At 38.2% G+C, this 26,843-nt stretch overlaps 1 protein-coding gene across 3 annotated transcripts; it reads right to left on the bottom strand.

Annotated features, from left to right (window-relative positions):
- Positions 1–9,365: 9,365 nt before the first annotated feature.
- CDKE;1 (cyclin-dependent kinase E;1) lies at positions 9,366–24,340 on the bottom strand. 3 transcript variants are annotated; one of them, XM_078572555.1, is made up of 16 exons: positions 23,854–24,340; positions 22,611–22,721; positions 20,676–20,779; positions 20,507–20,549; positions 20,337–20,435; positions 20,024–20,093; positions 19,838–19,932; positions 19,706–19,739; positions 19,556–19,640; positions 19,404–19,481; positions 19,114–19,161; positions 15,895–15,927; positions 15,655–15,763; positions 10,041–10,241; positions 9,736–9,886; positions 9,366–9,600 (listed from the first exon to the last, which is right to left on the bottom strand). In XM_078572555.1, the coding sequence occupies exons 1-15, from the start codon at positions 24,067–24,069 to the stop codon at positions 9,809–9,811; spliced, it is 1,404 nt and encodes a 467-aa protein (XP_078428681.1). In that variant the 5' UTR covers positions 24,070–24,340; the 3' UTR covers positions 9,366–9,600; positions 9,736–9,808. The 3 variants fall into 3 exon arrangements, with proteins under 3 accessions (XP_078428681.1, XP_078428682.1, XP_078428683.1); XM_078572556.1 differs by having other exon boundaries at positions 9,736–9,883; XM_078572557.1 differs by having other exon boundaries at positions 23,811–24,030.
- Between the last annotated feature and the right edge of the window lie 2,503 nt (positions 24,341–26,843).

Below are 26,843 nucleotides of genomic sequence, written 5' to 3'. Positions count from 1 at the left end.
ATGTATATTGCTCCAATCCCCTATCTAGCATCAAAGTAATATTTTTGTTCATTTATATTTCCAGAAATGGTTTGACCGCGACCAAGATGACAACCAGGGGGGAAATTAGGTGATTGCACCCCTGGTCTTTCAATCCACGTTTTAAAAGTTCTGACGGCTGCTGTTAAATCGCAGCCATGGACCCTCGTAAGTTATGGTAGTCCTCATCACCATTATCCACTTCTACCGGCGGGCACATTTATATTAGTTCATGTTAGCGGCCGCTGTTTTTAATGCATCGCCTGAAAGAGAATCAAAGACACAATAATCAGCTGAAACTTTTAAAGCACAAATATCCTGTTGAAAAGTTTTCCCATTCAATAGTTGGGTACATTTGCCACCAACTAACATCACAGGGAGATAAATTATTTCAAAACATCCTAAATATTTTGAAAACCTGTAGGATATTTAACATCAAAATTACATCTCAAAAATAATCACATCACAAAATTGTATGTTAAATTATTAAATGAAATTCAACCAAATAATAGGGCATAATAATCTTAATCATGAATCAAGGAATTCGACAAAGGTTATATTGTAAAAATGAGTCAGTTTTAATAAAATTTTAGGATGATAATTAAAACACTTGATTTTATATTCACTTCATCTTTCAGATTTCAGTGGAAAAATGTTAAAAATGAGTACTTGCAAAATTTTAACTATTGAATAGTGTGTCTAACATTGAAACATACAGTTACAATGTTGATCTAAAGAATACCCCACCAAAACTTATACCAACATGAATAGATAAGAATTCCATAGGCTTTTCATTGGAATTTTACAAAAATACCTCATCCAAAAGGATAATTTGAATTCCAAAGGACAATGTTGTCTTGTGTACACTAATATTTTACTTTTAGCTTCCTAGAGAAATTTTCGAAGGGTGAAATGTGTCATTCCATGTAGATGGAGATTCCAGATGTTTTGGAGCAGCCCAAATGGGACCCCTTATACCTCATTCAAAACGTGATGGCATCCCATCGGTCCCCTCAAATTATATTATTGATGAATTCAATTCTCACTTTTTCTTTTACGTTATTTCCTTTTTGGCACCCTTCAGTCTGCCGATGGCTGTCGACAATAATGGTGGGGCCACCCAATTCGAGAAGACATTGATGACAATGCCGATGCTGACTAGTCACACTTGTTTACATGTAAATAAAGTTTTCCATGGCAGGAACTTAACTGTAGTTTTTGACCTCATCCGAGAGAGATTTGACTGTTAGTGGAATACTTTTCATTCTCTGCTCCAGACATCATTCTCGTCTGTCGGCAAATGGCAGCCGACGACCTGAAGCGGAAGGACAAAACAATCCAAGGGCCTTTAAAGAGTAGTTGGAGATGGAAAATCTTCAAAGCCTCCAAGCCTATCGTACATTCCATATCTAATTCCATGCTCATTGGTAGAACATACTCTTAGAGGACACATGTGATAATCATAATGAAGTCCATGAGTGCATGATCAGATCTATATAATTATAATGAGAGGATAATATAGATATTACTAGTCTTTGTGCATGTGTTCTAGATATTCCTATTTGAAGGATACTTGAGAATGATATCGATGTATCCGAATAAAAAATAGCTAGCTAGCCTCACGCTTATGATGAGTACGGCTAGTCCCATAGCCATTAGTGTGGAGACTCTCAAGGATCATACTGGGTGCTCTTTAGCGGAAAGAGTTGGTTGAATTGATAAATATTAATTACCAGAATGGTATTCTACCACGTTGTCAATTAGGTCGATTCAGGTCACATTTGTGCGAGTGATTCTTAGACCTGAAAGACTGATAACGTGCATTTTTAATACCCTATACAATCATATTTAAATTTTGATTTGTAGTAAACCGTTTATATGTGCATGTTATCAAGATTAAAATGCCTATATCTGTTTATAGTATGATGTTCTGAGTCGTCTTTAGTTTTTGTGCATTGTTGAGGAATTTTCTAACAATAGAATATAAAAGAATGTAATTTTTAAGACAGAAAAAATATTTTTCTTGAATTTTTTCACATTAAATTTGAAGAGATATGATTTTGCTGAGTTGAAATATACATTAATAAGAACTTCATTATGTTTTCTTCTCCTTCTTTAAAATATTGGCAACCATTGTGGTCACACGATCCCACGTGTACATGTGGCCCGTGCATATGCGTGTGGCTCCCTCGTGTCTGCTGCTGATTGATTAAAATCACATCTTTCCAAATGCACTTATATGTTCATCTTTTTACAAATGCATATGCACCCTTCAGGAAGAATAAAATACTTTTGTCTTTTTCTGGATTCAGGTACATGTGGCTCGGAAGGCGGGAAGCCCGAGTGCAGAAGAGGAGAAATCTGATGATGAAAGATGAGCAGACGGGAAAATTGGAACTACATGACTGATTAATTAAAAATGGAAATGAGGAAGTGGAGGCCGAGGAGCAATGAAAATCAAGGGCTAGGTTTGCTCCAACATCCAACGGCCATATCTTTTGATATCCAACTCCAATTGAGTTGAAACTTTCAGCACACCTTCTTCTTCTCCCTCTTCTGTCCATTAGTTTTCTCTGATCAATAAATAGATGCATCTATCACTGTAAAATTTATGTTTTAGTTGCGTCCTACTTGTGTGGGCTGATTGAAAGATAGTGAGTTTTGATATCCATCAAGTGTGTTCTGGGTGTCCTAGGTGTGTGGGGAGAAGCATTGGAGAAGATGGGGAGCTTACCTACACTTGCGAATTGTCGTGATCATAGCATAACATAAGGATATAAGCTAACCATCTTCACCTTACGTTTATCTTTTCCCAACACCATCGTTAGCTTAATTAGGTTTTATCATTCTCTTTTCACTCTTCTTTTACTCCCTTACGTAACCTCTTTCTCATTTATATCTATTCCATTACATTTTTCTTACATCCAGTCACTATTATATATCTCGCATTCTCTATCTCATTTGCATATTATTACACATAATTCTACGTTCACTTTATCTTTATCGCTAATTTAAGTTGAATTATAGTTATATACAACATAGTACTCAATATTACTATCTTGTTGATTCTAGTGTTGTATTTTTTCTCGTTGTTACTATCAGTAATAACTAAAGTAAGAATACGTGTATAAAGAAGTTCTTAAGTAAGAATACGTGTATATCAGTAATAACTAAATCCTTAATCAGTGTTCCATGTGAAGACGATTCGCACTGATCACTAACTAAATTTTCTTAAGTATGGTTAATTTTTTTTATATAATAATTTCAAAAAACAGCAACGAATTTGATATGATCAAACACCAAAGACATCTTCTAGACAGGCAGTTTTACTTTGGCTATGACTTAGAAGTGTCTACTCATGGGATTCCAAACAGTCTTAGTTGGGGTGTATAAAGAAGTTTACAAAGATATTGACTGGTAAAGATGGGTTCAACCCCACTAGGTACATGAGGTGCCCACTCGTGGAAGATGATGGAATGAAGTCCTTGGACAAGTAGAGAAATATCAGGGAAGACTCCTCTAATGATTTACGAATGCATCAACACTAACATGGATGACTTATTAGGGTTTGATAGTTGACCATTTGCTAAGTCATCTTAGGAGCTTCCTTAAAAATCATTTGCATCTTCTAGAGCTTCAGATGTAGCTCCGCACTTACCTGATGGGTTACATCAATTTGACACTAATTAATATATATGATAATCTAGTTCATTAATTTGGAATTAAAATAAAGGTTATTGGAACGTTGGAGGTATTACCAAGAGGGTCACACACAAATGGTCTTTGGACATCCTAAGACATACGGAAGTTTGGGAATTTTATGAAAAATACGCACTTGGTATGAATAGGGGAAGGCCTTTAACAAAATTCACCAATGCGAGAATTGTTCAAGGGCATACTACTTCTTCTCCCTTCTCTACATAGCTCCTCTTCATTATCAACGCAATCAGGACATTGAAATGACAATGACGGAGATTGACCAAAGCGCAACAATGTGACGAAGGAGATTTGACACGCTAAGAATTACGTAGACAATTTTAAAGGCTCCATGCATGAGAAACTCAACTCGCCTCATTCTAGGATCCAATGAATCATGAGTGTGATCCCTTCACATGTGATATGTTTCTTAACTTTGTTGATGTCGTTACCATTCTGTTTAAGTCTTCTGCTGCAAGGAATCTGATAAATGTTATTATGTCATTATTTAAACATATATATTGATGATTTTTGATGTACTTATATTCAATATATGTTTCTTTTGACTAACCCCACATGATTCTATGAGTCAAGTGGATTAGATCTCATCTTTGTTTAATAAGTACAGATATTTAGTTGGAGATAAAGCTTTGGATCGGGAGGGGCGCCTGGACCAAGTCAAATCAAAGCTATGGATCAGGAGGAGGCGCCTAGACCAAGTCAAATCAAGCCTATAAATCAGGAGGGGCGTCCAGACCAAGGCAGTTATGCAGACTATCCAAGTCAAACTGGATCTCACAAATCAAGCTGGATCATTCAAATGATCCAAGCAGTTTTAGAGAAGAAGACCCTATAAATACTCTCAAAAACAATGTGTAAAGTGTCTAGAATTTTTATGGAAAGAGTGGAGTGTTGTTTGTTCTGAAAGTTCTGTAGACCCTCTATTGTTGATGAACAATTGAGTGGAGTGAAGAAGCAACACTGAGAAGACTCTAAGGAAGAGGATCGTTTACCAGCCGATCAAGGGTGTGACACAAGGTAAATGTGATTTTTTCAAGTTCAGTAAATTGTTTAATCATTCCTTTTTAAGACAGATTCAATTGGGTTGGAAAGTACAGGATTGTAACTTTCCAACATATCCAATTAAATATGTTCAAAAAAAATCTTATTTCAAAGTTATTGCTCATCTCATAGAGATCTGGATTTTGACTAAGTCCAGATCTGTATGAGATTCAAATTTAAATTTTGAATTAATAAATATTAAATAAATAAAAAGTCGATTTCAGAAATAGTTGAATCTTTACTCTTATTTAAAAACTTGAAATCTCGAAACCATTTTAAAACAATTATTGATTGAATGGAAATATAAATTTAACTGAAATATCTGCTCCTTGTGGTTCGACCCTTACTTACCCTAGGTTAGTGAGGTAATTTTATTTGTTGAATAATCTCGAATCCTCACACATTGATAAGACTATCAAGTCCTGAAACTATTATTTAAAATATAAAAATTCCAGATTATCAGAATCATTATATTCATCCAGATCAAGGCCTTTACAAACCCAAAAGTTTGACCATTTCTAGTTCATGTATGTAAGGTTCGCCATTTTTTACCGAATTTCGGTAAAACCGGACCGAACCGATACCATCGGTTTGGGTTTCTTGGTTTTACCAATAGTTTGGTAAAGGTTTCAGTTTGGACCGCCAAACCGGACAGAAACCGAACCGAATGTGAAAGAAGTAAAAATATCAATTTCCTTAGTGCCAGCGTGGGTTCGAACCCTGGTAAATACAGATCCGGCAAATACTCTTCAACCAACTTTGCCATTACACTTATTTTGAATGTGATGAAGAAAGTCAATATATGTTGGCAATCATGTTTAATTAAATCTGTTTAATTAAATAAGTCATCTAATAAAATACATATAATAAAATATGTCTAATAAAATACGTCTAATGAAAAACTTTTAATAAAATACATCTAATAAAATATGTCTAATAAAATATGTTTAATACAATACGTCTAATAAAATACCTTTAATACAATATGTCTAATACAATACATTTCATAAAATACGTTTAATAAGATACATCTAATAAAATGTGTCTAATATAATATGTTTTCTAAAATACGTCTAATAAAATATGTCTACCAAAATATGTTTAATAAAATATGTTTAATAAAAATATTTTTAATAAAATACGTTTAATAATATACGTTTAATAAGATACGTTTAATAAGATATGTTTATTAAAATATGTTTAATAAAAGCTGTTTAATAAAATACGTTTTATAAAGTTTATTTAATAAATTACGTTGAATAAATTACGTTTATTAAAATATATTTAATAAAATATGTTCAATAAATTACGTTTATTAAAATATATTTCATAAAATATGTTTAATAAAATACATTTAATCAAATAAGTTTATTAAAATATACAATCATGTTTATTAAAGTACATTTATTAAATGTATTTATTAAAATATAAATCACAGTTATTAAAAACATTTATTAAAATATACAATCATGTTTATTAGAATACATTTATTTAAAATTTTAATTAAAATATATCATCACGTAAAAATAAATTTAATGTTTCCCTTGTGATGTTTTGAAATAGAAAACCCTTAAAACTCTTACATAATTCTTCTTTGATTATGTGGTTAATCAATAGTGAAAATGTTGTAATTATATTCTAAAATTCATTGATTCACTTGTGAAGATTTTAATTTTTTTTAACTTTGATCATGCTTTTCAATTGGTATTCATGACCGAACTATAGGTTTTACCGAACCAAACCAATCTTTGATCGAACCGAGACCGTACTGAAGTTTAGGTATAGGTTTAGGTTTTTGGAAAAAACCGGTACCAAGACCGACACCGTCATTCCCTAGATGTAGGATGGAGACAATTTCTCTCCTAACCCTTCGAATGTGGATTTGGAAACTTAATGTACTAACTCTTGTCGTAAGAATCATAGCAATGGGAAAGACCTCTTTGGTTATTTATCTGTAGTCTATTAGGGTCTTCGTAGCTTATGGACAGCACCAGAGAAGGTTTAGAAATACAAAGCACTGTGCCACCATGGAGGAAAGTCACAAACAGAGGTTTGGGAACGGTGATTGGCGTCTCCACCCCTATTCTTCAAATCAGGGCAGATCAGATACTCTTCTTAGCTTGGTCTGGCCAAAAGTTGGTTTATAAACATAATAGTTTGAGTAGAAATCTAGTCAATTTGAAGATGAACATGATTTCATTGCATTTTCGTAGTACAGCCTACCTGAGGCATTTTGTCAAACACCTACAAGGTGTTGAAACATTTATCTGATTTTCTCTATTTTTGTATATAAGAAATACAAAATAATAATTAAATACTTTTAATTGTATCAATGTAGTCTACGATTATAAACAATCCCTGATCATGTATTTCAATCGACAATCTTCCTAATCCCCAGATCATCTGCTATTGCTCATTCTCTGTAATGAATTAATCTCTATTAAATGACATAAACTATATTCACTCCATATCTCCATCTTTATTAATAATATTTGTCATCTTTAAAGTTATCATATCGTATACCTGATCCTTTAATCATTCATTGTATCATCATATTTTCTTCAACCTAAACTCAAGTACTGGATTCACCTCTAAATAAAGGACAGTCCCTATGAAGATGACTGCAATCCTATTATACATATTTGAGTGAGTTTTCTATAATTATATATTTTATTTACTTTGGATAATTAAATTGCAATGACACTAATTTAACACCGCAGTTTGCCTCCATCAATACATCTGATTGCCATAGCTCGTCTTCAACTACAACCCTCATACACAGTCTCCCAGATCAAAAAACTGCCACTCACATCCAACAGCCATTGCTCGCATCCAACCATCACCCGTTTACAATGTATCTTACATCTGACCATCACCACTCATCCAAACTACAATGGCAGGTCATTTAAGCATTGAGAGCCCTCTACAGCCCTTCATGGACCTTAATGGTCATTCCATTGATTTCATCATTATCTAATATTAAATATTGTCCAAAAATCCATTTTGGATACAGATAAAATTGTTTTTTTGTGAAACATATTCCGCAGGTAATTTAAAATAAATATTGGATACAAAACAATATACCGTATGAACTTCTTTAGGCATTAGATTTTTTGATGTTCTGCTACAAAAGAGTTCTGAAACATGTAATGTTTCCCATATTTAGTCTCCATCATTGATATTTTAGTTTTAATACATATTCCCATAGTTAATGACAAACTGAAGTACGCCCTTATAGTATTTCCTCATTAGTCGTATGATCTAATGTATGTTATCAATATGCCTAAAGTTAGTCCTAACAGCCTTAGGCGACAAAGCATTTAACCTTGTATGACTGCAATTAACATAGAAAAAAGGAAGCAATACCCCTCAGAGTAAGCAGAGGAATTTCGTAAACTCATGTGAAACAAGTGTGAGGCCTTTTTGTAACTGGCAAACTACAATTGATGTTGTCACACAGTATACTTGAGCTTTATAAAGAAAAGAAAAAAAACCTTTTTCATCGTCTACGAATAAGATCTATTCAAGTCACTTAAGTCTACAATGTACTCTACACCACTACGTTAACTTCCTGATTTATCCGACCTATCCGAGTTGCTTCACGAGGCTCGTCCTTTAAATAACTAAAGTAAGGTACTCTCAACCAGGCCCCAAGGAAAATAAGCCTATGAGAAAGTTTATGGCTGTGCTATGGTCAGTATACAAGTGTAAGCACTATCTATTATTATAAAAATTATACACAGTTCAGTTCACTCTGAGGTTCCTAAATGATCATAAAGGAGTACAACAGCAATATGGCGCGAGGGTTTTAAAAATTTTATTTTATGATTTTATCAGGTTCTATGGAGGAATTTATTCGGCAACGTATGTTTATCATTGACTTGAAATTATACTTAAGTTCAGAAATAATACTGCAGAAGACTTGAAATTATCTGAAATCAGGTAAATGTATCCACATTATTTTGTTTATCATAACCTGCTTTATTATAAGAAGAGATTAGTGATAAAAAAAAAATATTATCTACACCAGACCATATTTAAAGAACAGTGCAGTACTAAAATAAAGGGACATGAAAGTTTCCTCAAAACATACTAAAGAATATCACAGCAGTTATACAAGCATAACATGAAAAAAAAAACATAAAAACTCATGTGTGCTTGTCATACATATCAAACTCACTACTCATTCCTCTTTGAATTTAGCAGGGCTGTTATTTCTCGTCACCGATTCATGACCAAATGTGGAAGATATTGCACTTGATTTCATTAAAGCTTACGAAATTCAGGAAGGTTTGTATCTATGGTAGTTTTTTTACTGACAGGCTAAGTAAATATGAGCATTCTATAGGTATCAATCATCCGTCTTCGGCTCAAGTTATCCTGGAATTATTGTCGACATGGAGTCCCACAATCCATTATTTTGGACGGAGAAAGTTTTTTTATGAGCTCATTCTGGAAAGAACTACACAAAATCGAAGGCACGTCTCTTAGACTTGGCGTCCTGAGAACTTGGTACTTCACAATATTAAAAGATAAAAAAATGCATCGTGAGCTCTTTTATTATGCATGTATGCTTGTGGTGATGCCACTGAGCTCCAAATAAATAACTTCGAACCAGATAGTTCAACCATTTAACCGCAAACAGCACGAAAAATGTATGGACAAATTGATTATACAAAAAAAGCTACACATGGCTGCCCGCAAGAAAGTTTAGGGAAAATAATTACCTGATAATTGCAGGAGCCACAAAACAGTTAAAAGTTCTTCACTGTGTCAGTGAGGAAAGAGCAACCAAAAAGGCTGCGCTTCACAGATTCCTGGGCCCTAAATACAGAAATGAACCCAACCACTGAGATAAAGCGGAAATCAATGGAAATGAAGAAAGACGAGAGCTCAAAGAAGAAACAAATATAAACGACACGAAAATTGATATATAATGGGAATCAAGGAGGAACTAACCTAGTCCAATAAGTTCAATGTACATCATCTTGTTGAAGGTTATCTTGATAAGCTACCCAGAAGTACGATACGCTCAAAAGCGCCTAGATTTTTGCTGAGGGTACCCTTGATTCGGCAGCCCCATTCCAGGTGGTTCTTTTCTTCTTATCTGCTGTAGAATAATGATTGAAAATAGAAAAAACAACCAAGTTTGAGAAATGAGGAAATGAGCATGAACATTCATTTATATGTGTTATTTTCCAAAAAATCCAGCTAATTCTATAAATAATGCCTTACAAGACAGAGATTAGTAGAGATCAATGAACCTGTTGATGGCCGGCAGGCCGCTGCATCGGAATTCCTCCCGGGTTCATACCAGTCATATCAGCTTGTGAAGCCATTCCATAGGCTGCCATGCCGGGAGCCAACATACGCGGCATTCCCACCATTTGCATGGGTCGAGGGACCCCTCTCGGATTTCCCATAGGCCCAACCCCTACGCTTCCCATGGCATTTCCAGATGACGTCTGAAAAGAATATACAGATGATGTCTGGCCTATGTAATAAGAAGAGAATTTATATTTAACATTTATCGGTGGTCAGTGTATGCTTCTTACTTATAAACAGGGGAAACAAGGTCTCTAGCCAAGAGCAAAGTTTGTTAAAAGATTACTAAAAACGGGATAGAGTGACGTACAAGAACACAGGAGATAAGCATCTACAGGAGATATAATTACTTAATGCGATATAATTATATACAGGTGATACCAGTTGTCCAGCTAAGAGGATAGTTAAAATTACAGAAGAATGCAATACACGACCGCTACAAGAAGATTGAAAGAGTCAATAATTGCCAGATAGGGTAATTCAGGAATGTAGATCAGGTGGATACAGCCGCGTGAAACAGGCCAAACCTGTAGATTCATCCATTCATGAGCCGGTCAAGTATATTACATGGGTAATATACCGTTACGGAATTCAAGAACAGACTTTTACGCACCCTATGGTGTGTCCTTATAGGGGCTCTATCAACATGTCAAGAGCTTCCTTTTTCAACAATCGACACAAATGCCGAGTATGGCCAGCTTCATGCACAACAAATTGAGACAAATGAATCTAGAGATCAGATATCAAATCACAATCAAATGACGCACCAGGAATTTTGTTTTGGCTTCCTCTGTATTCTTGTCAACTTAAACCTAACATCATTCGGCTGACTAGGATCACCCAAGCTCCTTCTAGAGCTCTGGCCCAGTGCAGCACCCGCTCCAAGAAATCCCAACCCCCCCTATGCCAACTTTTGATTCACCAAAAGCTTAACTGCCTTCCCTGCCTTATATATCAGCGGCCAATCTTCATAACATGCCTGTCTTCCGTGCCTCATCTTGGCGTTGCCCCATACATGACCACCTATTGTAATTCTCCACTCTGTTGAATCAGGGTCATCCACTGATTGACCCTATTTCTGATCTGATTTGACCCTTGCCTCCACATTGCTCATATGGAATTTACAACCCCTTTTCTGACCTATATTACATCCAATATAGATCCAAATTGTTACCCCCTCCATCAACCACCGCCTTGTTCCCGAGAAGGAACCCTAGAAACTACTGACTGATCAATGAAACTGGCTCTCAGGATGCATCTATAACATCAGTAGACGTATCAATCTGATAAAGACTTTTACAACCTCTGACTTTTCTTTGGCATTCAATAATTTTTGGGTTGCAAAAAGTCATTTCAGCTTTGGCAATTGTCCTGGTGGAGTTGTGCAGTTTCAGTTGGGGCAAACAACTTCAGCTGTGAGACACGGACACAGGGTACAAGGAGCATCCTGCCAGCAGATCCAAATGGTAGGCCACTTCACCCACTTTCTTCACCACTGAGAATGGACCGAAGAATTTCGGACATAATTTGTCATTTATTCTTTTTGCCAAGCACTTCATCTGATGCAGCCCTAATCTAAGGTAGACTTTGTCTCCAAAGCTGATCAGGAGATCGCACCCCTGGCAGCACACTTTGTTCTCCAGGAAAGTTTGAGTGCGGTGTAACAGTTAATGGAGGTCAAGAATGTGGATTCTTCCGGTGGAACCATCTTGAAAGAACTTTTCTTCTGACATAGATTTAGGTCTCAGCGGCTGATTTCTGGCTTAAGTTGAGTTTGATGAAGACATCTGTCTCTTATCCATGTTCCTTAGAGAATTATGACTGTAGACCTTATTCAATAGTTAAAGCCTGGTTTGTGATCTGACTCTGGTTTGTATCAAGAACAAAAATATAATATTGAGAGAACCCAATGCAACAATTGCCACAGGATCTAGAGGTCAAGAGAGAGAGAGAGGGAATATGATGAGAGAGATAGATGGCGGAGCGTCACCTTCAGACTTAGAAGGATCTCCTGCCGTAAGCCCCAATTTACTGCCAAAATTTGAATTCTAAAAATATTCAACAGACTTATAGAAAGTGTCCCTCCATCTTTATTTTTAGGCACTTCTCCCACCATTGTTTAGTGCTTGAATTCTGCACTGGCCTCTGCAGTGTGGAAGCGCAGATCTTTTCTGCTGTGTAAGCCTCTGAAAGGCTTAACTCCTTGGAGGGGGTCTCCCCATATATTGCTTTTAATGCAGTCATATTTGCAGAAGAATGATGCGACGTGTTATACCTTTTTAAGAGGTATTTCACATGAGTGATATCCTAGTACTGCATGTAATTATGTGTTAACATCAAAGAGGTCCTCAAATTTATTGAGTACATGTGAACGATAGTGTTCCACTTCAGTACTTATGTCAGGCTTAAGACTTTGGAGATAAGAGCTTACTTGACTGCAACAGAGCCAGCAGGAATGTGTAATAAGTCTTTCAAATAGAGAGTGATGTATTGAAACTGAACCAAGTTTCTGAATTTCAAACAAAGTTTAGCACATGCTATTTGAGGATAATCCATATTGACTCGAGAGTTGACCCTTGAAATCTGGCCAATATTAAAACCCAGACTCTTCTTCAGGATAAAAGAACCAGTCCAAAGAAGCATTGTCTAAATGTGTCTTCACCTGAGACCAAAAAAAATGTCTTCAACTTTCATCCACCCCTGAGGATTATGATACCATCATATCTCTAGTATGGTGACAATCCAAGAAGAAGGAAACAAATCTAGTCTGCTTTATGGTAATACGTAGCCATGCTCGAATACTGTTGCAGATCCAATAATCTTCGATGACCTTGCCTTCTGGTGGAGATCTTGAATTCTAGATCTCCATCATCCTCCTCAAGTCCTGGCCGAATGCAGCCCCCTCCTGAGAAAAACTGATGACCTTTGCAATTCTAGAATCACCTCCCAATCCTTTCCCACTGGTTCCTTATATCATCTGTCTGGAGCTACTTATTCCTTACTGGGCTAGACTACCCCACTCTCCTCATGGTCCTGTCTTAGCCCTTTATCCTTAAGTCGTCATTTGTTGCCTCACATGAAACCTTCTGTGCATCTCTATGACGATTGACTTAGGGTTAGCCCTTTCTTGACCAATGTTCTGGCCCATGTTGACCCCTGCCTCCTCAGTCTGCCTTTCACTTTGATGAAAGTTGGCCCATGTGTCTTCTTTTGCCTTCTCTTATATTTGATGTATAGGACAGTATCAGATAAGGACCTAGGCCAAATGGTAGGTCACCTTTCATAAGGAATGATCCACTTCGTGATAGTGTTCTGCTGGTGGGGTTTCTTGCCTACTGTGTGTGACTCTGTTACGAACCGGGCTGGTTCGTATCGGGGTGAAGATGGGAAGGGAGGGAGAAGATGCCGGGATGATCGTCGGCGTGCTGGGATGGACTACGACAGGTGGGGCAGGCGGAGTGGACGTCGCCTACGAGAGGGGTCCGGCGTAATGGACATCGCCGGAGGGAACCAGACACATTCTTGTGATACTTCTTGGCTGCCCTCCTCAAGGGAGGGCTGTTCTATTTAAAGAGATTACAAAAGGTCCAAATGACCTAAATGCCCCTATTGGGCTAAATGATGAGAAGGCCTAGCTACGTCAGGGTCGTATAAGACTCTTGGCTTTGTCTCAATAAGATTTTGAAGTAGGAATTAGTGGAGCGTGAAGGCAAAGGTTGATCGTCGAATGTCGTTCCATGAGATGATTGAGTACATCGGTAATACAAACAGGATCAAGGGTGATGCACTCAGTAGTTGAGAGGGGCATGGTCAACCCTTCGCGGTGCTCTGGGCAATATGGCTGCACAGGAACAACGCCATCTTCAATGGATGGGAAGTATTGATAGATGCTGTTTTACAAGCAGGGGCAAGTTTTGCCTCTGCATGGTTTAAAGGACAACGGCCAGGCGGAGTGGGGGCGGCCATTAAGCTGTCATGAGTACTTATCTTTCTGTGATCTCCCGTATCTTGTGTGATCATTGAGAGGGTCACCGATTTTGTGTGATCTCCCGTATCTTTCTTCAAAAAAAAAATCCAACAAAATCTCTGGTGGCTGAAAAATGATTATGTTTGCTGTAAATTCAATGGTTGTTGATTCAGATTACCTAGTGACTGATTCCTAAGGTCATGCCAATCATGGAATGGGAATCTAAATTTTGGTAACAGATTCCAGACAAGAGTCAACCCATCCAGTAAATTTGCCACAATGTCCAGTCTCTGCAATTGCAGTCTTGGATTGAACTGAAAATGGGTCACAGAAAGCCTGAACAAACCATCAGTGTTGTCACCCATGAAAACAAGTAGCTTGGAATAACTTGTCACCCATCTGATAAGATCCCAACCGGGATCGTATCGAAGACGGGGTGAACCCTGGCGGAGTGGACGTCGCTGAAGGGTCAAGAGCGGTCGGAGGACCGACGGAGTTGACGTCGCCGGAGGGCTCGATGGAGTGGACGTCGTCGAGGAGGAGAAGAAGAAGCTACGGGACGGAAATAACTCAGATAACTCACGTCCTGCCCTCCAACAAAGAGGTCTACATACTTGAAGGAAACCTCAAGGAAATGTAGAAAGACGATAATGCCCCTAGTGGGCTTAGTGGATCGTAACAGTATCACACTTTATCATTATGTACAGATTGTTGTGTAGGGAGAACAGATTCTTCAACTAGTTTGCAGGCCCCATCCTTGCTTCTCACAGCAAGAAGTATTCACCTTCTCCCATATCTGGTCAGTTTTTTCAATGACACAGTCCAATACTCTTCCACTAGAGTCATCTTCTCATGCAAGCTGGGATTGTACTGGTCTTCCAATGTCATTGTTGTACATAATTCAGAAAGACTGATAGATTCCACGATGGTACCAATTGATAGATACCGACCGGCAATCTATAAAGATAGAATTATTTTGAAAGTCAACACTCTGTCGAGAAAAGTTAATGAGAAAAAGCACTGGCCTTGCTATCAGCTAGAGCTTTAGCATAGTAATGAGTGCCTGAATCTCAACATGATACCAGCACCCAGGTTGAGACATTGAACTCTCTGTACAGCACAGTGAGCCTTAGCAGCATGTGTTGAGCGGGAAGGTTGAAGTCAACAACCTGCCAAGTTGAAGATATTAAGTAGGCACCTATGCTATCAGCTAAAGCCTTTAGCACAGTGGTTGGCGTATGAATCTTAACAGAATAGAATGGCATAGCAGTGAGGTAAAAGAGAAGAATCATAGAGCGAAGAGCTATCGAACAGTAATTCTTGAATGATGACCAGGTGGACACATCCGCTTGACTCAGGCCACACCAACAGATACTTCTTGTTATGACCTTAAGGAGTTCAAGAATAGTTTGAGACCTTTCTTCCTATTCGGTCATCATGTTTTCCCTCAAAGACTTTTCATCCACTGAAAGGTTCTCAGTGGGACTCAATGATGGGTTCTTTTCTTATATGTTCTCAACAGACAATAAAATACGTATGCCAATAACCATATATTATCTTTGAGAGGAAAATAACAGTTCTGATACCGATTGAGAAGATTGGACATTTGCTGTCCCCTCGAAGTCTGTGGTGGTGTCTACTGGCCTGGCTGGGTAGTTCACCAATTTTTCTCCTGGTTGTATAGGTACCAGAGCACTGACGATTGAACACACATTTTATTTGATCAGTGAATCGAAGTCAGTAAGATATGCAAAAAAATCAAAAGAAATGGCAGCAGAGGAAAAATCGGAATATAACACAAAGAGATGAGGCTAAAGTTGACTTACTTTCGCCCTGGTTGTGGGTCGATTCGAAAGTACCTGAACGGGAGAAAATGTTAACAAAGATATCAGTTCATTGAGGGAAACTTTTGAACTAAAAGTGGTTTTGTGGCAAGTCATTTTAATGCTAAGTGACACGATTATCTGCCACAGATGCCATTCAATAGAAAAAAACGAGTGAAATTGACATGCAAAATTATAGTAGAATCATTTGAATGAGAATCTAACCATAAATATATGCCAAGGAGTTGCAGTATTAAAAAGAAATAAAAAGGATTTTTGGGGTTTTTGGGCTTTCATTTCAGAGTCATCACCACATGAAATAGGGCCCATCGACTGCACTTATACATGAACAAGCACAATGGGCCACAGGATGTCAAGATTGGAGCGATTTTTGTGTTCAGTAGAGCTAGCAGAATGGTTCTGCGCCGATTCTCTACTGATCCGATCAAGAAAACTCCAAGGTATGTAAAAGAAAGAATTAATCCTCGATCAAATGTGAATCCAGAATCAAGAATAGACATCTGGAGAGTGCCTTGAAATCAACAGAAGACTCTGACAGGAGAGGAAGAGAGAACAAAAAGAAATTAAGCAAATACTGCCGGATCGGCAGAGTTCTTGCAGGATGCCGAATCAGTTCCTTCTTGCAGGAGCTAGGAGTATCTCCATCGTCTTCCCTGCTCCCCAATCCTGATAAGAAAATTCCCGCTTTATTTGAGTGTTAGGCCCCCTTTATTTATAGGGTATTGGGTACGGTTGTGGCCCTCTTCTTAGTAAGGGCCACGTAACCTCCCCGACTATTTCTTGGGGAGGTTTGCATCAGGTTCCCTTTAACAGATGTGAGATCACTCCCATGGCCACTATCAGACCATACCCCAATTGTATGGGCTGGAAACAATGCGGTCAGAAGGTCTACCTATTTCAAGCTAGACAGGTTGTGGCTACATGAGGCTGGCTTCGAGGACGAGGTAGAGAGAAAGTGCTCAGCACAAACCCAACTGATATCTGAAACGGAGACACTAGCCGCCAAAATTCACCAGCTGCGGCATCACCCCATGGAGGTCGGTAAGCGCATACACGAGAACAGAAAGCAGACCAGAAGAGAGGGCGTGCACGGGATCAAAGAACTGGATGGCCTGGAGGATACTCGATACTTGGAAAAAGATGAAGCAAAGGAACGAAGGAAGTGGAGGGGAGTGGTCGCAGAGGACAACAAGAAATTCGAGATGGACTAGAGACAAAGGTCCAGACAACTATGGCTACATGGAGGGGACGCGAACACGATATTCTTCCATCTAGCAGTAAACAGGAGGTGACGGACCAACAACATTCAGAAACTGAAGGTGGGAGGCCATGAGCATGTCAGATCACAGTTGGTGGGTCGTGCTGCGGCAGAACACTTCTGCATCTTTTATAATAAAGGGCAACATAACTGGTGAATGTGGTGGGGTAGGGGTGCACTGACATTGAATCCGGTTCACAGAGCAGAGTTGATCCATTCTTTCTCAGAGGAAGAGATCAAGGAGGCAATGAAAGGACTCAACGGCGAAGGGGCACCAGGCCCAGACTGGATGTGTTCTTGTACAAAGAGTTTTGGGAATTGGTGAGGCCAAATGTGATGGTGACACTTGAGGAATTCCACCGAGGGACCAGCAATATGGACAGAATTGACTGAGCATACCTAATTCTCCTATCAAAGCTACAAGGTGCCGAAAGAATCAAGGATTTCAGACCGATTTCAATATCCAACTCCATTTACCTAATTATTGCTAGGGTCTTGGCGAACAGGTCGAGGGAGGTGACCGGGGAGCTCATCGAATTCTCCCAATCAGCAATTATACCAGGCTGCTTGTTGGTCAATAGCACAGTCGCAAAGGGAGAGATCTTAGTTTCACGGAAAAGGCACCGGAACAGGGGTTTCGCCGAGGCCTATGACACATTAGACTGGGGCTTCCGATGAGCATCAATGAAGAGGGGGGTTTCCCAAAGGAATGGATCATGTGGGTTAAGAGATACATTACATAACACTCCTCAGTGTCGGTGAACAAGATGCCAGAAGGCATGCGTATACAACCGCAAAGGGAGGTGAGGCAAGGATGCTTGCCTCCCCCTCTACTATTCGTCCTAGCGGTAGATGCACTCGCATCATGCACCAAGCTAGCATGTTCCCACGGTCTCTTGAAGGGATACCAGACAGCAAGCTATATTGAGGACACCACATGGAATCCAAGGGTAGACAACGCCCTATGAGACTAGAGGGTGGCGGATTTCTTGGGCATGCAACAAGCCCCTTGATTCAGTGCCAGCCAAGCCATCGAGAACAAGACAGATGGATTTACACTAACGCTTCTTTTTCAGTTTGGAAGGCCTACGCGAGGATATGTCAAGGAAATGAGGATCAATCAACTACCGAGGCATGTCAGGCCATTTGGCACCTAAATGTTATGCTAAAGGTTAAGATTTTTGGATGGCTCTTATTGTGCAAGAGACTCATGACCCATGTCTTCTGCAAGAGGATGTATCCAGATACATGAGCAGCATGCACTTTAGGTAAACGATGCGACAAAGACTGCAACCACTAATTCTTCAAGTGCCCCTTCGCCTGCTCAATTTGGCCACCCAAGCACAGCTGGGAGTGAACACGGCATAGGAGGAGGTCTTTTAGGAGTTCATTAGGAGAGGTGGCCCTAGGAAGAAGGAAGAGGGGGGTCGAACGATGACAATGCTCTCGGCTGTATGGCTACACTGCAATGAGGCAGTATTTAGAGGATGCAAGGTTTCCAAGGACGGGCGCGCCCATGAGGTCGAGGGCCTCATTGCATCATGGTTCCCTCGCGGTGTAAATAGATAGGGGAGAGGTTGACCATGTATGAGTAGAGTTTTAGGGCTCTTCACGTGTACCTTTGGGTGGTTACCACTTTGTCGGATGACCGCCTTAAAACATCTTTCAAAAAGAAACAGGAATAACAAGGATGTGTCGACAAAACAACATGATAAAAATACTTAATTACACCGTGTTGGAAAAATCCTCGCCAGTATACTGATTCAATCTAACCAAACCAGAACTTGATAAAGTACTCTCTATTCTTAACAGAAAAAAAATGCTGTCATACTCCTGGATATTATTGAATAATTCAACTTATAAGTATGGTGCAGCAGGTTTTCTGATTATCTATTTCTTAAAACTAGGATCTATACAAAAATTTCATAAAATATAATCATTACTCATGCTCTAATGCTTGGGCCGCAGTTATCCTCTTACGTGGATCATACCTGTGAAAAAATCAAAAAAGAGTGTGTTTAAAAGTATTCCAGATAACTAAAATTCAAAAATAAACAATATTCAAGAAGGAATATTTAAGATAGAAGGAAATCTCATAGCTGAGAATCCTCATCTGATAGGCTGGGAAATTTTATTGTCATGAAAATTCAACCTGCCCTAGGATAAGTTCATTCTTAAAGGACATCTGGATAATGAAGGAATAAAATATATCAGAAAAAATAATAACGCATACTCGAGCATCCTAGAAAGCAAGTCATAGGCAGGGCTCTTCGGGGGCAGATGAACATAGTTATGAAGTCCCGGGTTATCACTAGAACCAAAAAGAAGAAAACATATAAGAGACCAGTATCATGAAACAGAAAACAAGAAAATAAAAAAACGTACTATTTATGGCCCTGAATATGTTGTTGATTGCTTTGCCAGTAGGGAAGATTTACAAGCGTCGGCCATTTTTCTTGAGTTGGGTGCCCTGAACAAAAATGCATAAATTCTGGATCGACATACATGCTAATCAAAAAATTGCAGTTTTCATACCTAGAACCTTGAATATTTTGTCAAGCTGATCAAGCTAGAGAAAGATAATGGAACAAAAAAGAATTTAGAATAGATTCTAAACATGTAATAATTTGGAAAGGAAACAATTAAATAAATAATATGAAAAAACACCTGGAATGGATTTTGAGCTGCTTTAACCTCCACCCCTTGAAATAGAGGCTTAAGTGTCAGTAGCTCTGCAAAAATGCACCCCACTGCCCAGATATCTAGCCAAACATTAAGGGAAAATTTTAAAACATTGAATTTGAAAAATAAACACAGAAAGAGCTAGCTTCCATATTTTTTTCCAGAGAATACCAACAGCACTTGTGTAGTGTTTCGCCCCAAGTAGCAGCTCAGGGGCACGATACCAAATGGTTACAACGACCTATGACAGTGCAACACAGAATTCCCTTACCATAACATCACAAGAACCCTCAAATGAAAACTATTCTACTGTTAAGTTTTATGTTGAAAGAAAATGACAGAATTCAATTGAATCAATGAAAATCAGGGCCCGCCTTGCCTAAAAATGTGTTGTTATGATTTATCCATATCTAACGGTTTCGAATTTTAAGTATAGGAATCCTGAAACACATAGAAACTGAAACGAAAATATTCCTATTCTTACCCCATTTTCAGATAATGGTTTCAATGGAGCATGGTAGATCCTAGCAAGTCCAAAGTCGGCAATTTTGACAATACCATGCTCCTCTCCTTCACCCATAACCTGATTCATGAAAAGCTTAAGAGCTGTTAAAACAACATATTATTAGGTTCTAAAATAGCAGTTTAATTTACCAGGATGTTGGAAGGCTTCAGGTCTCGGTGGATAATCCAGTTGCTGTCCACAAGAAAACACCAAAGAAAGAATTATGTTTGCAAATTAACAAAAAACTGGCGTTGGGTCTACTAAGGTAGAGGGAAAAGACTGCAATATTTAAGTCAGTAATGAGTACAGAACTAACACCTGTGAAGATAGTTGAGCCCATTTAGTAGCTGCCATAGAAATGTTTTAACAGTGTACTGGTTGATTTGATGGTTAAGCTTTTCTCTATGATGCCTGATGATCTCCTGTTTCAGTTCAACATAGAAATATAAAAAATAAAAAAATAAAAGAAGCAAAAGAAACGGAACTAAAATATTTCTAAACTAAAAAAAGGTGGTAAAAAAGAGCATGCAGTTTCAAGTTATTGTCTAACAAATAACTGGAAACTAGTTCTCAAACATTAACACAGCCTGCCTACTTGGGTGGTTGCTCCTTTGACGATGATTGGCGACATGGACCTTCAGGAAGAGATGGCTACCGTAAGCCCTGACAGAGTGTGTTATGTGCATGGAGGAGTCCATCTGGAACTCACTATGGGATGGGCCAGCCAATCCATGACATGGGTGAATGACTCCACAGAGGAGTCTTTCCGGGTCTTACTATGGGATGGGGTACCCAGGGGTTGAGAGGAACAAAGACGATTGTTTGATGTGCTTAGGGTCATATAGCTGCACCGCAACGAGGTCATCTTCAAAAGATGAGAGATGTCGCTGGTCGGCGTAGGGACCACATGGAGAGCTTAACCTTGGTTTGGTTTAGAGGGAGGAGGGTCTGGGGACCCTTTGTGTCTAGACTGTATTTATAACTCTCTCTTTATTAATCATATAGGGAGGACCACCAGTCTGGGGTGACCTTCCCCCACTTTTTCTTTCGAAAATAATTTAACGCAGAACTGCTGGCAGAAACGTCATACTGGCAATGGATGAAAAGAAAGGCATTTGGTTCTGATATGCTACTGGCCAAGATTACCCTGAATGGCGGGAAGGTATCATGCCAAGGCCCTTCCATCAACCCAAGGAGGGCCAGGCCCATGACTTTCGACCCATATAAATACGTTGAATCAGGAAATCATCGTGAGTCTTCCCTCCCTTTTCATCTTCATTTCTCTCTTTACCCTTGGTACAAGACTAACTCAAACATACTTGGAAAAGATGGAAAAACAGAAAAAAGTCAACACGCCAAGCTCCTCAGGCCACGTGTGAGGAAATTCTTGGTCAACTATCTACCTATAAATAAAGGGGATCAGGTAACAGAAAGGGGACAGACTTTTCATGGAGCTCACGCAGGAGTTCCGGCTGGTTGTCCGGAGATCCTCTAGCCACCAGAAAAAAGGCAAGGCTGATCCAGCTTATCTGATTTCCTATTCTGTTTTCTCTCCCTCTCTATGATTCCCTCTCTCATCACATTCTGGTCGTTCTCTCTATCTGATGATTGAACTCTGCGGCATTATCTTGGAATTCTACAATTCTTGGTTTTTCTAGAGTTCAAGAGCTAGATCCACGTTGTGTCAGCGGTTTCAACACAGATACGATCGTTCTCTCAGGGGACTCGTATCAACTCTCTCCTGACCTGTCCCTCTTTTCTGTCTCTCTTCACATGTTTCAGTTCTACCATCGATCAGTGGATGAGTTCCACCAGGAGGACGTCCACAGCAATTCTCTCTCCTTCTCGCTCCCTCACCACTCTCCTTTCTCCGAGCTATATCACTAAATCAATGGGAATTTCACATCATTTCTTGAAAATCAAGAATCTTTGCCAAGGTTGTAGTTACATTGTTCAAGATCAACTGATGTGATTCAAGATCGTATCAAATTCCTAATTTACAATGAATCATTTTTTTTAAGAAAATAAAATGATAAAAAATGAATCATAAAATATGAGATCAGCATAGAATGATAAGAATCATGCAAAATGATAACAAATGCTTTGGGTTGATATCTGTCGCCAGGATAAATTGGCTCAAAAACTAATTGAAGTGACCTTCTGAATGGCAAGAATCAATCGAGTAAAAATCATAGGATATTATCATACTATGATAAAATCAGAAATACAGGAAGAAAGGATTGTCGAACATACATAGAGGTCGTGCTCCGCATAATCAAATGCTAGGTACAGCGACATGTCAATCTGATTAATGTGAACATTCACCAGCTTGACGACATTTTCATGTGTGATTTCACGAAGCAACTGCACAACATAAAGTTTAACATAAATCTCAGATGTATTAGAGGAGCATGTAAGCCCTCTGATTGATCATCAAACAGAATATTCAATGCTAAACTTACAGGTCATTTAAAGTTCTCTTTGAGTTGTAAAGTAATCATGAAATTTTCCAACATGCCCACCCATCAAGGAAATATGTTTTCCCTTTCAAGATAGCTCACTTAACATGTATCTTTCAATAACTCGACGGTAGATAAAAGTAATAACTGTGTGCAAGCATATCGGCTAATAGTGAGCGTCATCAACATAGAAGTACCATACCCACCTATTTGTTTTTGGGCTTAAAGAAAACATTACTTTGCAAAATCATCGATTCTTGGCATGGAACTTGCAAATAATAATGGCACGGGAATGTGTATCAGGAACGGTAGAAGTGACTAAAAAGTTTTATTTCTATCACGGTACTTGAATCTAAAAAGGTAATGAACACAAGATGCCAAATCTATACCCACAAAACAAGAAAAAAATATTTCATGTACTCCTTACTCTCTTCAAATCAAGAACGTGCCAACATCAGCATTGTCTAACAATATTTCCATGTCAATAACCAAAATATCTTCTCATCAAAATTAACAAAATAATGCATTATAGGGGTCTGGGCTTCAATGCAAACCATGATCACACCAACGGCCGCAGGAGAGACGCTGTATCCATCCGTGGACTTCTTGAATTTCTTAATTCTTTAAGGTAAGGAACCATTAATGCTAAATCTATATCCATGGGCCGTGAGAAAGATACATTGAATGCTTACTTTCTTTTCAAATCAAGGCCATGACCCTATCACTGACGCCTAATTATATGTCCATGTTTTCTAAAAGAACTATTTTCTCACCGACATTACCAAAAGAGAGCATTATACGGGTCTGAGCTTCTAACACGGTACAGTAATAAGAGTTTTTTTTTAACAGTGGTCAGTTTCTGGCAAATAAGTGAACCCTAAATGCCAAATCTAGACACATTTGCCGAGATAAAGATATAGGAAGGGCGAGAAACGAGGCAAGTTAATTCATCCAATCCATACTTCAAATTATGTCTAAAGAAAACATTTCTCACCCAAAATGAACAAAAGAAACCATTATAGGGATCCGGGCATAACCATGATCTCACGAATGGCCGTGGGAGAGACGCCGTCGCCATCTTTGGACTGCTTGAATTTCTTAATCGCGATGCACTTGCCGCGGATCGACGGGAGCTTGCTCTTGGCGAGGAAAACAAGACCGTAAGTCCCCTCTCCGATTTTCCCACTCAGCTCGTACTGTTGCAACCACGCCGGCCGATTGGGAGTTCCTCCGCCCCGAATTCCGTCCCCCATGAAAACCAAATCCGATCAAGCTACTCCAATGATTAAACCATAGAACGAGATATTAATCTATCTCCAAAGACTGCCCCGCACATGAAATCCAATCAAGCTACTCCAAAGATTACTCCGTAAATGAAATCCGATCAAGCTACTCCAAAGATTACTCCAAAAATCGAGATTGCGATCAATCTCCAACTATTACTCCGTAGAAGAAATCCGATCAAGCTACTCCAAGGATCACACCGTAGATCAAGCTCTTGACAACATCGATACAATCATCGATCTGAATATCCAACTAATTTTCAATTTTGACCTCTGCCGTATTTATAGGCACGCAAAACCGCGAAGGACCAGTGATCGCACGGTCCAGATGCCTCCACGTCAAGATCAGGAACTACAGCTCTAGTTTTGGCTGGTAAGAGGACTTTAGATGATCAGTAAAATCTAACATTTCAATGTATATATCGTATAATCCAACCTTGTATTTCTTTGATTCATCTTCACTCCAGTATAACCTAACATTTCAATGTATATATCCTATAGTCCAACCTTGTATTTCTTTGATTCATCTTCACTCCAGTATAACCTAACATTTCAATGTATATATCCTACACTCCAACCTTGTATTTCTTTGATTCGCCTTCACTCCAGTAAAACCTAACATGTCAATGTATATATCCTATAGTCCAATCTTGTATTTCTTTGATTCGCCTTCGCTCTAGTAAAACCTAACATTTCAATGTATATATCCTATAGTCCAATCTTGTATTTCTTTGATTTGTCTTCGCTCCAGTAAAACCTAACATTTCAATGTATATATCATGTAGTCCAACCTTGTATTTCTTTGATTCGTCTTCCCTCCAGTAAAACCTAACATGTCAATGTATATATCCTATAGTCCAATCTTGTATTTCTTTGATTCGCCTTCGCTCCAGTAAAACCTAACATTACAATGTGTATATCCTATACTCCAACCTTGTATTTCTTTGATTCGCCTTCACACCAGTAAAACCTAACATTTCAATGTATATATCCTATAGTCCAACCTTGTATTTCTTTGATTCATCTTCACTCCAGTATAACCTAACATTTCAATGTATATATCCTATAGTCCAACCTTGTACTTCTTTGATTCGCCTTCACTCCAGTATAACCTAACATTTCAATGTATATATCCTATAGTCCAACCTTGTACTTCTTTGATTCGCCTTCACTCCAGTAAAACCTAACATTTCAATGTATATATCCTATACTCCAACCTTGTATTTCTTTGATTCATCTTCACTCCAGTATAACCTAACATTTCAATGTATATATCCTATAGTCCAACCTTGTACTTCTTTGATTCGCCTTCACTCCAGTAAAACCTAACATTTCAATGTATATATCCTACACTCCAACCTTGTATTTCTTTGATTCGCCTTCACTCCAGTAAAACCTAACATTTCAATGTATATATCCTATAGTCCAACCTTGTATTTCTTTGATTAGTCTTCGCTCCTAAAGTCATGCCTTCACTTTGACTTCTTAACCGAAGATGTGACTTTAGGAGATGATAAAGAATGTCAGGCGCATTTTTTATTGTATCCTGATAGGTTCATTTCCCATAATATATCACATTTTTTATCCTTTCTAGGGAGTCAGAAGCTTATTTGTAGTTATTACCTTGACACCAACGAAGAGTAAGAACCCGAGATTTGTATGTTTCCTAGTTGATCCTGATTAGGAATTTCTAGTTTTTTTAGAAGATAATGTGAGACTATGTAAGTTTATATTGTATTCTTTATGGAGTTGAATGCGAATTGACATATTTGTTTTTTCTTTGTAAATCATCGTCATGTTTCCAATCATTATCATTTCAACCCTTTCTTGATCCAACACAATTTTTGTTGAAAAATGAAAGATTTCTAACAGATTTGCATGTATTCGTTTTTCACAGATCTTCTTAGGATAACCTCTCGACATTGATGTTGACATTCAGCAAATGGTTGTGGTATGAGTGTTTTTTATATGTTCTTTTATATAATAAGTTATATGCATATAGCTTGACAAGGTATCAAGGCATTTTGTGTTGACTCAAAGACACAATCCTATGTATTAAACTTTGACTAATGGATTTACAGAAAATGATCAATTATTTATCCATCAAGGTGACTGCACACCTCGTGCCTCTAAACAATGGTTAAAGAGTTATCACACATCATTGTGAATAAAATATATTATATGTTGGCTTATAATGGAATGGTAAAATTACCCCCGTGAGACAAACAGAGAATTAGAAGTATGCACAGATTCGTTAAAATAAAACATTCATATGAAGAACTCATGACTACCATGTAAATAGTTGATACCGATATTCATAATTAAGAAAAATGATATTTTATAACATTTTTTAAGTAGTACCAGTAAAATACACTATGTTCAATGTATTTTACACCACAATGGAAGAATAATTGTCACTTATAGAATAGAATGTCAAATGCACAGAATAGGAATAAATCCATGCATCTAGTGTGAAGTCAAGCTGAACATCATAAATCATTAAATTTATTTCATGATTCACAGAAGCCATAGCCTAAGCATTTGAGGACAAAAAGCTCATAAGTAAGCTAAGCAGGTAGCCACCACGGTAATGTAATTTTATAATGAAAAAATTCATATAAGGCATGGTTCCCCAAGCATCAGTCATTTTGCATGAATTAAATATAGTTTATGTTACTTGAGGGCGTAAATTGAGAGGTGTCATTGTTCATTTATCAATAAATTTGGAAGGGTATTAAAATTCA

The sequence above is a fragment of the Wolffia australiana genome, chromosome 3, assembly GCF_029677425.1.
Source record: "Wolffia australiana isolate 7733 chromosome 3, ASM2967742v1".
Lineage (NCBI taxonomy): Eukaryota > Viridiplantae > Streptophyta > Magnoliopsida > Alismatales > Araceae > Wolffia > Wolffia australiana.
The sequence above is the reverse complement of the archived record's forward strand: the minus strand, read 5'-3'. Positions and strand labels throughout refer to the sequence as shown.